Here is a 12,230-nt window from a genome sequence, read left to right as displayed (position 1 = left end):
TACCTGCAAAAGTTATACAATAGTCTACTCAATAGAGAGTTGCCTTCACCGGTTGATTTAAACACAACTACATTATGTAATTTTTATTCCTAAATTGTATAACATTATACACAGCCAATTATAAACAGCCAATATGTAATACTGCTATCTTTCTGAAGAATTCTTCAGAGTATACTGCATGCCTAACTGGTTCATGAAACAATTCAACATGCTACTATATTTATATTGTAAAGCGCTGACGGTTAATAATTATTATAAGGATCCCAGTCTTATAATAATAAACCTTCTAAAAGGTTCTAAATAGGCCTAGTGAAACAGCTGTACCCAGCTGTTCTTACCCAATGACTAGACACATGAACTCAATTAAATGCCTACCAAATCCAACCTGGGCCGTTGTCACAGAATATATTCCAATGTTCTGTTACTCAGGACTTTCCCTGTAGTAAGATGCTACTCGCTACCATGAGCAGCAAAGGGACCACACAGAACATGTTTTCAAAAAGTTTTCATACAGGATTTAACCACAAATATGATGTTGCCTCATGCATATATATTCCCCTAGTCTACCTCCATATTGAGAAGGTATGACCTAATCAGGTATATGTCCTCAACACACCTCTATTTTGTTATCCATGTCTTAGCTCTCTCTGCAGGAGAATACTGGCTTGGTTTTAATGGGCATGCACCCATCCATCCATTCATAAATGTTTACTGCACACCTACTATGTGCCAGGCACTAGTCATCAGAGAAAATATACACACCATGCTCTTGTCAGAAAAGTCTAATCTTGAACTGTCACCAAACTAATTAAAAGCTCATTAGGAGAAACAGTATTTTTGGATGACTACAGTTCAATTATTTCTTAGTTATTCTAAGTTATATCTTTTGACTGAACCACATCAGTGAGTCAGACTAGATCATTCTGTCCCATGTGAAACTGATTTTACCAAATTGCACATTAGTGTTATACCAATGACCTATATTGAGGGTCACAAGAAACAAAGCCAGGAGATAATAACAACCCCCGTGCCAGACTCCATGCTAACCACTTTACATTCATTTAACCCTCACAAATAATCCTATGTAGAAAGCACCATTTTTATCCCCATTTGACAGATAAGGAAACTGAGCAGCTGATAGCAGACCGAGGCAGTCTGACTCCAGAGCTCTTGTTCTTAGACACTACCATGCCACTATTCATTATGTAAGATGTTGAGGTCTTTATTCATTATATCACTTAATGTTTTCCTAATAACTTCCTATGAGAAATTGTGCATTTTAATACCAAGAATGGCTCCTAAGCAATTGATTTGTTCTCATCTTATTATAAATAATGTAACTGAGGTGTTTTTTTCCCCTTTTTCTTTGCGCTAGGTACTTCAGAACTCAAAGCTAGACTCAGCCCATCTAGCAACTGTACAGACTTAAACAGCATGCATTTTGGCCATCACATTTCTAACTTCACTGATTATCACTTCCACCTGGCCTATTTCTTATATCTTCACCGATTTCCTCACTTATTTTTAAACAGTACCATATTAATCTTTGTAAGCCAAACTGTTTTTAGAGTAAGTCTTGGTACAATTAACAACTTGAATCCACAGAATAGTTTATAGGAGCCCAGAGAACTCTTAAAAAGATGCCTAGTCCTCCTTATTTTATTAGAAACAAAAGATGCTACTTGAGTTAATATTAGCACAGCTTTTACATAAGGACAAGAAATCAAGCGTGAGGGAAAGAACAATCATAACCAGTAGAACTTTATAGATCCTTAAATACATATTCTTAATTTCAAAACATCAGTTCTTTACGGCATGATACATACAATACATTCTTGACTAACAGGGTGAACATGACTGAATATAACTACCTCTGCCTCACTAAGGAAATCAGTTCCTTACGGGCATGACATAATAAATTCTTGACTAACAGTCAGGGTGAACATGACTGAATATAACTATTTGTTCCTCATTAAGGAAATAAGTAATTACCTGACTTCCAGGGCTTTGATAGCTTCTAGCATTTGTAGAAACTCTGCTGCTTTCCATACATCGTTGGCTTCTTCTTCTCCTTGTATCATTAATTTTGCTGTATATGTGAACTCAATCAAATGACGAAAGGCCATTTTACTAACACCTGTAAAAAAAAAAAAAAAAAAAAAGACATGCATTAACATGTATTCACATTGATTCAAATCTTATAACATTTAGTAAAGAAAAAATAGAAGCCCAGTGTTTGGAAAATGATTAGTATTTGTCATTTTGGAAGATAATTTCCTGGCAGAATTCTCATTTACAGTATAATAATTTTGTAGCCAAGTTCAGCACTAACTAGCAAACTACTTTAAGATCTTTCCCAAAGACTTCCTAAGGCTCTTACAGAACAGTAAAATCTATCACTCAAATACACGAATGGGCTATTAACATCAGACATGCTATGTTTCCTGCCAGGGAGCTCTGTGTCAACTCAGCTCCAAAATCATCAATAGCTTTCAAAAGCTTAGCAAATAAAGTTCAGTACCATTCTGCCTTTATTTCAAGGTCCTTCACATTATTTTTCTACTTACCACTATTTTTCCTTCCAAATTTTAAACTATATCAAATCCACACTATATACTGATCCTCAAACAAACCCTTCACTTTCTAAGAATTTCCTTGCCTTCCTTAACACCCTCCATCCTGAATGCTTAATCACCTTACCTCGACAAATCCTACCACCCTTGAAGGACCAATTTTAATGCCACACCTTTAATGAACCTCTTTAATAGTTCCCTCAGGCTGAACTCTGTACCTGGTCTTATAGCTGAAATTCATGGACAACTCTTGACTGTAAGCTGCTTTACGGAAATTTGCCTCTACACCCACCTCACAGTATCTAACACAAGGCTTCCTAAAATGCAGGCACACAACGTAGGTATAAATGGATAAAGGCTAAAGTCACTTTCAGAATTAAGCTTCCACAATTCCAAGCTTGCTTTGCAAGTTTCTGTTTAAATTTTGGCCCAAAATGATACTCTATACTTCTCTGTGCTCTTCAATGCTATATAATATTGTTTCAGCCTGCTAATGCAAGGCTATGAAAAGCTACTGACAGGAACAAAGAGAAAACTTGTTTTTATAGATTTTTTTAATGCTAAGAAATGCCCAAGACCAAGCTGCACACAATATGCACAATTACAAATACAAAACAGGAATTTCCTGACAGTCCAGTGGTTAGGACTCCACGCTTTCACTGCCAAGGGCGCTGGTTCAATCCCTGGTTGGGGAACTAAGATCCCACAAGCCGCTCCGGGTGGCCAAAAAGGAAAAGAAAAAATATTTTTATGTTTTTCCCATGCACTTTATACACCTGAATGTGGCCTTCAGGACAACAGTAAGAATACTGGTGGACTATCCACCATCTTCTATTTGTGTTAGGAAAAAACATCATTCAGGAAGCCAACTTTCAAGTTTCAGTTCAGTCTCTCCATGACCTGTGCAATCTGGGGCAAGTCAGAACCTCTGAGCCTCAGAAAACTCATCTTCAAAATGCCTGAAAACAATCTGAATATTGAGAAGCACCATAAAATATAATGTAATATGACCAAGTTACATGCTACCAAATAAGCAAACAAAAAATAACTGGATTCATTAATGGCTAATTTACTGGGTCCCCTAATCTTTTTTCTCCTGGTTGTCTTTTAACCATGTTCTTTATTATATGAGAGTAGCCTGAGGAACAGACAACTTAGATTTTGCTGGGTTTTTTTTAAGGTGTTTTGACCAAACATTTAAAAGTGCAACAGAAATCTTTCCTAAAAACAATGTGTAAATTTTTCCTGAAGCAGAATGAGATTTTGATTTTTAATCAAACACACATATGTATGCCTACTATACATATCAGGCAGGGCTCTAAACACTTTACAAATAATCAACTGACTTAATCCTCCTGACAACCCTATGAAGTACTATTATAATCCCCATTTTACGGATGAGGAAATTGAGGCACAGAGAAGTTAAGTAACTTGTGAAAGTCACATAGTTATTAAGTGATAATACTAGAATCAAACCCAGATGGCCTGACTCCAAAGTCCATGATAAAGATTTTTAAATAGGATGATGGTAGGAAACATTCCTGCTTGGAAGAGTTTGAATACCCATGTCTCATTCACTACAGGACTGCAATCTTTTACTCATATTTCCAAAGTCCCCCAAATCTCTTAAAACCAGAAGTTTTCCCATAAATTTGGCAGCAAAATTTGATCTGAACTGACATGAGGCTATTTATGATCTTTATCCCACTTAAACATTAATAAGCTATGCTGCTTATTAATAATACATTGCATTATTATTTGGTTATAGGATATTGCCCCAGACCCCAATGGGAGTATTATGTAATACACACAGTGGATTACCTTAGAAAATTCTAAAAATTAGTAATTTCAAGAAGCAACTGGCCTCCAAGAATTTGTGGATTTAGCTCCCAATCTTGGTTAATCAGAATCACCTGTAGACTTAAGCATAGGTCCCTGATCTCCAGAATCAAAACTGGGATAGGGAACTGTTTTTTATAAGCACCCTAAGTGCTTCTTTTTTAAAATAAATTTATTTATTTATTTGTTTTATTTTTGGCTGCGCTGGGTCTTCATAGCTGCGCACAGGCTTTCTCTAATTGCGGCGGGCGGGGGCTACTCTCCGTGGCAGTGCACGGGCTTCTCACTGTGGTGGCTTCTCTTGTTGCAGAGCACAGGCTCTAGGCGCGCGGGCTCAGTAGTTGTGGCTCGTGGGCTCTAGAGCGCAGGCTCCGTAGTTGTAGCGCACAGGCTTAGTTGCTCCGCGGCATCGGGGATCTTCCCAGATCAGGGATCAATCCCTTGTCCCCTGCATTGGCAGGCGGATTCTTAACCGCTGAGCCACCAGGGAAGCCCACCCTAAGTGCTTCTTATGTGGCCAGTCCAACACTGGTCCTAGGAATAAGCCACTGACCTAATTAGCTAACAGGAACCAAACTTATAACACCTGTCGAGGTAAGTGAAGCGTTGATAGATGATGTACAGCTGCAAAAATATTTTATACTCTATCAGGACTAGTTTGGTAACTTTCAAATTTCAGCCCATTTTCTCAATTCCTTACTCCTTTCATAATATACAATTTTTCTAAGTATCTAAGAAAAATGTTAATATAAACACCTTAACCTGAGTCATTTTTCCCCTTAGGAAGAGGCAAAAGGGGGGGTGGGCATTCTGGAATTTCTCTAGTCTTACAGAATTCCTCAACTGGTGGAAAACTCCTACTCAAATAGGATGTATGAATATGTGCTTGGATGTTTTGTCCTTGATATTAGGGGCTAATATTTTGGACACAATGGTAGAGTTGCTGTTTGAGAGAAACTAGGTGCTTATGGAACTGTGGTTTCAGGATAAGTAAAGAATGGATTTGGAAAATTGGAGGCTCGGGTTAGGAGAAGGCTGTTGTGTTCTGAACAAGGGAGTGAATGTCTGCTGAAGATTTTATATGGTGTGAATCCAAGTCACAAAGCTGAGCTGGGATGCAGCTGGCTTCGAGGACAACAATTTTGACTTAAGTCAAAGGTGAACCTGCAGTCCTAATCAAAGGTAACTTACTTCACCAGGGACCCAGAAAACAGGGAGAGAGCTGGCTCAGCTTGCATCTAATGACAGTTTATACTCATAGAGCATATTACAATTTAAATTCTCTTCACATACATTTGCTTTTACAAAACCCTATAAGGCAGTGGTTCTCAACACTGGCTGCATACTGGACTTGTCCTAGGGCAGTGCTGCCCTAACTTTGCTGTACAAAGGAATCTTCTGAGGATTCTGTTCTGATTCAGTAGGTCTAGGGTGGAGCCTGAGAGTCTACAGTTCTAACAAGCTCACAGGTGATGCCCATGCATTACTGATCCTCAGACCACACCCTGAATAACAAGGACCTAGAGAACTTTTAAATACAGATGCTTGGATCTCACCCCTCAAAGACCGATTTAACTGATCTGGAGAAAAAGCCTGGGTATTAGTACTTGCAAAAGCTCCCCTGGTGTTTCTAATGAGCGGCTAAAGACGAGAACCGTCCCTATCTTACAGATGGGAGTTCTAGTTCTAGCTAGGATGAAGAACGCATACTCCACCCTATCTTGTCCATTGATTACAACTAAAAATCCTGAAAAGAATACATAAAGCAAATATACAAGGACTCTGAAGAAAACACAGAAGCAAAAAGACTGGGGAGAGAAATCAAAACTCAAAGAACAGCAGTAAGTTTCCTGGTTTTATATTTTTCCTCCCACGTAACCCAGCTTGAGGACAGCCCAACTCCCATAACTGGGTAGCAGGTGCAGACAGAAAAAGCTCCGAGAGAAACTCTTTCCGGCTAGAGAACCAGCAAAGGGGATGGAGAGTGTGTGGGGGTGGGAAAAATAGCTGGTTTTTATTCCTCTCTCAGCCCTCCCTCAAGACAAGCCCCAGTTCTGGCGCTGCACATCTATGGCTAGTTGCCACCAAGCAGGCACCTCAACTCTAAGAGAAAGTTCTCTCTGGCTGAGAACTAGTAAAGAGATTATCATCTGAAGAGCATGGAGAGAATTCTTGTTATTTTCTTCTCTCACCATGTTATTATCCAGGAAATGGATTCCACTGCAGAAAATGTACGACAGCACAGGGAGGCTAAACTCCTAGTTTTCCAGCCAGAGGACCAGGAAAGGGAGCTCAGGGGAGCTGAAGTACAGAGAAAATCAGGAGGGGGAGCTGGAGAAAGGTCCTTTAAATCAGTGTGTGCAGTCTTGAGCTCACCACCCAGCTGCACGTGTGCAAAAATGACGTGAGGCAGCACAGCAAAGGCTTTGAGAATTACACTGTGGACTACCACCCAGGTCGGCACACCTGGGACCTGAATAGAACCACAAAAGTTCTGAAAACGGAATTGGATCCACAGTCCACACAAGGCAGTCTGAACCTAATCAGGCTGATTGTCTGCTAAAACAAAACAAAATCAAAACAACAACAAAAACCAAAAGCATTCTCCAGAGGATTCTAACAGCACGCAGAGTGTCAAAACATAATACTCAAAATGCACATGACAGGGACTTCCCTGGTGGTCCAGTGGTAAAGAATCCGCCTTCCAATGCAGGGGATGCGGGTTCGATCCCTGGTTGGGGAACTAAGATCCCACATACTGCGGGGCAACTAAGCCCACGTGCCGCAAGCTACAGAGCGCATGCACCACAACTAGAGAGAAGCCCAAACACGCAACAAAGAGACCTTGCACCGTAACGAAAGATCCCACATGCCTCAACGACCTGACACAGACCAAAAAAAAAAAAAAAAAAAAAAAGAGGAAAAAAATAATGCCCATGTCATAATCCAAAATTACTTGACATATCCTGCAGATTAAAAGAGAAAAAAGGAAGCTAAGACGCCCAATGTTACACAGCTGACAAACAGTAAAGCTGGGACTACAAGTCAGGTTTTCTAAGTGCATGCCCAGGGATTTCTCTACAGCCAGGTGACCTAGCCAGATAGTACAGCAATTCCAAAGTTAAGAGCTTAAGAAGACATTGAGCCAAATTGATTTTTTAAACCTGAATCTGGCAAATAACAAAAACAGAAAGAATGTTTTTACATTTTTTTTTTCTTACTTTCTATAGTTTAAATACTGAAAGTTGTGTGTCCTGTACTATAATGGACACATCAGAAGTATAAGAGATAATCCCAAGGTGATTAGTCTTCAGAAGAAAAGACCCTACTTCTCCAGGTAGGTCAGTACTCCACACTCCACCAGCAATGCATATTCTAGCCTGGGCCACTTATTTTTCGACTTAAGATTCTGCCCAGAAGTTGACTAATCTTTGAAATCCTTCTCTCTAAAGTAAACTAAACCACTCATCCTCCCTCCTTAGTGACACCATTCTGCAACAAAATTCTCTGCAACATTTTTTGCACTCCTTAACTGTTGCTTATCAATGATTAAATCTGCAAATTCTCTGTCTTATTAATTTGCTGTCTTATTAATCAATTTCTCATTTCCTGGGTCTGGCACGGTATACTATAATAGGTATTAAATCTGATAAATAGCCCCAATCTATTAAGCTTTGACAATGCACCAAACACTACGCCAGGCACTCTGCAGATGCTATTTCAATTAATCATTAGTACAGGCCTATTAACCCACTTTTCAGATGAAGAGGCAAATATGCAATTGAGCTAAAGTAACCTGCCTGGGGTCTCAGTACCTCAGGTGAATAAATGGACAAAACTTTGCCTTGTAACAGAAACAAATACCATCTAGGCTGATGGATTCTCACTTTAGTAAGCTTTGAGGATTTCCGTCATGCCTGTGCTCTGTCCATCACAGATAATCAAAGATAATCTATCTATGGATACCAGCCAGAATGCTAGATAAGCTGGAACTATCAAAATAAGAGAATACTCTTAACTCTACGTTTTCTTTACTCCCCTAGACACCAAATTTTTCCAAGGGAATACTGTTTCTAGGCAACCCATTCATAACAGAGAATATATACACACTGAGAGAGATACAAAACCCAAACTCAAGAACCCTGTATTTATGTAGGTAAGCTGATTTATTTCCTACAGTTTTGGATTGAGGGATAGAGGGCTAGGTATTGTAGTAGCAGAATTAATAGCACAAACTGAATCCCTTGCTAGCTGGGCAACCTCAGTCAAGTAACCTTTTAGAGCCTGCTCCCTGATACGTAAATTGGACATAAAACCACTTACTTCAAAGCACTGCTGTGAACCTCAGAAAATGCACACAAACTACATAGCATAATACCTGGCACTTGGTGGGCTATTATTACAAAAAGTCAAACAAGTATAAAAATTTCTATTTTAAGACAGTATCTAGTAGATGACCCCCTTCCATCCTAGACTTTCTATAGCCACTAGAACTTCTTCTGAATGCTACTTCAGTTAATCTTTCCTAGCCTTTTCCATATTATGACAGCCCACTTCACACTGTGCATGTCATGCTGCTAATACAGAGGCCTGCAGCATCTGGACCAGTCTGAAACATAAGCCCACTAAATAAGATGGAAATTCACTTTTAATACATGTTTTCAAAAGACAGTGATCATTGGTATTAGCAATGAAAAAGACTCCTTTAAGAGACCAACCGTTTAACGTAAGAGTTTTTCCTGGAAGATCATTTTAGGAAGCACGTTACTAAAAGTAAGAATTCTCAGGTGTCAAAAGAACAATTTATCCAGTCACCGAATAGAAACCATTGATGCCTGTTTCCCATGGTATCTTGCTAAATTAACTGCCTAAAACTTCTTCATCAAATTATAATGCTTGCTAGATATTGTATTTAAAACAAGCATTTACCTTCTATCTCCACCAAAGGTTCCTGAGTAAACTCCTGAAAGAATTTGTAAAAGAACTTGCTGCAAGCAGCCAAAACAGCCTTGTGGGCCTTAAAATGGTGTCCTAGAGAAAAAACAAAATAAAATCATCATATTCACAAAAATCAAATATAAAACTATAAAACAAGTTAAGAAATTAAAGTAAAATAGGTCTTTCTTAATATAATTATAAAACTATATTCTGGGCAGCTATCTTGACAAATTTAAATCTCAATTAGACATGAAGTAGGATCTTTATCTCAAGGGCCTTATTAAGTCAGCTTTATAAAGGCCACCTTACAACATTTCAGGAGGTACCACTTAAGTCAAAGGCATATCCTATTCAGTTGAAACTGCTAAATATAAACACAACCCAAAAGGTTATACGTCATTTGAAAAGAGAAGAAAAAGCCACAGAATAAGCACCGAGCTGGATGTGTTTGCTATGCAAAACATTTTAGTATGCCTAATATTTGGACACTCAACCTACAGCAGACCTGCTGTAGGCTATAATAAAGAATAGCTTGCCTCAAGAAGTCTATTTTCACTAAACAGAAAAGATACCCAAGCTGGGTTTGCATCCATTATAATAACAACTCCTAAGACTGGTAAAGACCACATTTTATTTTGGGGGTTACCAAAGGGGGTACCAGTGCTGCAAAGGCATCTCTCACATTTTCCCTCCAAGACCATTTGGGAAACTAGAAAGAACACTTCCCAAATGACTCCTGTGAAAGACTGCTCAAAGCAGCTTAGCAGCAGAAATCTACTAACCAAACAGTTACAGACATCCTCCCTATCCCCGCCACCTTGCACTCCAGTGTACAATGCGAACACTTCAAAAGGCTGCAAGAAGTTAAAATGCCATGATTATGTTGAAAGCGTGACTATCCTTCTGCAGCATGGTCTACGTGAAGAGACACAGATAAGTGTCCTCGGGGTCCAGAGCACACCGTCCGCAGACTTTCGATAGGGAGTCCATAGAAGGTGGATAAAAAAGGCGGATGGGGGAAGGGGAGAGAAGATCTGAAGCCACAAATTCGCTCCTCGGCCCACCACGCTACCCACCGTCGACAATCAGGGTGATGTCAGTAAACCGGTCCTGCTCTCGCTGTTCATTCAATCGGTCCAGGATCATTTTATGATGTTCAGGGAACTCCTGAAGGCATTCCATCGTCTCTTCGGCCTCCATGGCCGTCGGGTTGTTCTACAAAAGAGGAGCATGATAATGTACACCCATGAGCTCGGGCTGAAGAACAAAACCCCTAAAGCATAAAACAACAAAAAACAAAACCCCAGCAACGTGAAAAGAAGGGGGGAGGGTGAGGCAAGAGGAGAGGAAGGCGAGGGAAGAAAGAAAGGCGAGCCGGGCGGCCGCCGCGCGTTGGGGGCCGGAGCCGCGGCCGCGGGACTCCGAGCCTGACCTAATTGGAGTCGGGAGACGCGAGCTGGAGCGGGGTGGGCACAGCGCCGGAGGCTCCGGGCTCCGGGGCGCGCAATTCCGGCAGGGGAGGAGACCCGACAGCCGCCGCGGCCCTCTAACGGCCCGCCAAGCCCTTCGGCCCGGCCCTGGCTCCCGCCGCCCCGGGACCCGGTCCGGCCCGCGGCCCACTACGACTCCCCGGTCGCCTCTCCCTCCCCCGCCCTCCCTCTTCTCCCCCGCCCAGACCGGGCCGGCACTCACTCAAGGAAGGAGGAGCGGCCCGGGCCTGCGCGTCACTTACGTCGACGTGCCGCGTCACCGCGTCGGGCTCCGGCTGACGCGGACGCCGACTGAGCGCAGACGAGGGAGTGGGCGGCCCACGCCCCCACCCGCCCTCCTCTAGTGGCGGGGCGGAGCTAACCGAGGGGATTTGGCGCTCGAGAAGGCCAGGCCGCCCGCGCTGGGAGGAGGAAGTCGGGCTGTGGTGGGGTTGGGCCGGTTGAGGGCCTGGCTTTGTCGGGGTGGAGCTCCACCTTCCACCCACCCGCACCAGACTCCAGGTGTGAGCACTTCCGACCCGGACCTTAGAATAAACTCGCAGCCAGTTTCAGGTGTACCTTTATACCACTGCCCCCACCCCGCCCCCTCTCCTCCCAAGGCCTAGGTCGGGCCGCCTTACCTAGCTCACGATCCTCCCTCTCTCCTTTCCGTCCCGAAAGCCTTACCTTCTCTACTCTCCCCTCTCGGGGCGTAACTCGCCCCACACTTTTCCCTAACCCTGAACAGCGCCTCGCCCGCCATTTCCTCGCGAGTGCCCGGGCGCTCCCTCTGCTTGGGTCCGGCCGGCGCACGTGCGCTCGCTCCGAGACCCGGACGGCCGCGGCGCGGGCGGCGGCGGCCACGGGCGCGAGCACGTTCCGGCCGCCTAGGATCTTCCTCCTGGGTGCCCGCCCTCTCCGTGCTCGGCGGGCAGCACGTGTTTGCTAGGCTCAGGACCTGTAGCTGCTCGATTATTTACGCATGGTGCTGTTACTGCAGCTCTCCATTCCCCAACCCCCGCGCTTAAAGTGGCCAGTGACCCATAATCAGCCTCACGTGACTGGGTCATTCATTCATGCCTCTGAAATTGGCTTTTTGAGAATGAGATAGTCAAGACTTACTTATTCATTTCTCTCAAAAGAAAGATTAGGATTAGGGAAGGATTTAAATAGCTGTCTGCAAGAGTAAATGTAATCATTATTTCAACCGACATTTATTGAGAGCCAGCGTTGTGCTAGGCGCAGTTTAAGGGACTGGGAATTCCGATGGGGAACAAGGCATATGTGGTTTCTGCCTTCCCAATCTTAGTATGATGGAGTAAATAGACATTCTGAACAGTGAATTGGCTGGGTGCTGACTGCTGAGTGTTATGAGATGTGAAGAACAAGATAATCTGGAGGTCAAGGAAAA

The 12,230-nt window shown here is 42.5% G+C and overlaps 1 protein-coding gene across 8 annotated transcripts in view; it reads right to left on the bottom strand.

Annotated features, from left to right (window-relative positions):
- ZNF131 (zinc finger protein 131) overlaps nt 1-11,822 on the bottom strand; it is a 33,378-nt gene extending 21,556 nt beyond the window's left edge. For 2 of the 8 annotated variants that reach the window (XM_082382327.1, XM_082382333.1), the window contains exons 1-4: nt 10,783-11,017; nt 10,427-10,565; nt 9,342-9,443; nt 1,993-2,137 (exon numbers count right to left, since the gene is read on the bottom strand). In XM_082382327.1, the coding sequence (XP_082238453.1) occupies nt 1,993-2,137; nt 9,342-9,443; nt 10,427-10,550 (371 nt within the window). In that variant the 5' untranslated portion in view covers nt 10,551-10,565; nt 10,783-11,017. The other 6 variants (XM_082382328.1, XM_082382329.1, XM_082382330.1 and 3 more) reach the window with 6 other exon arrangements.
- Between the last annotated feature and the right edge of the window lie 408 nt (nt 11,823-12,230).

Source organism: Balaenoptera borealis (assembly GCF_965194805.1).
Source record: "Balaenoptera borealis genome assembly, chromosome: 2".
Lineage (NCBI taxonomy): Eukaryota > Metazoa > Chordata > Mammalia > Artiodactyla > Balaenopteridae > Balaenoptera > Balaenoptera borealis.
Note: the sequence above shows the minus strand (reverse complement) of the source record. Positions and strands in the feature narration are given on the sequence as shown.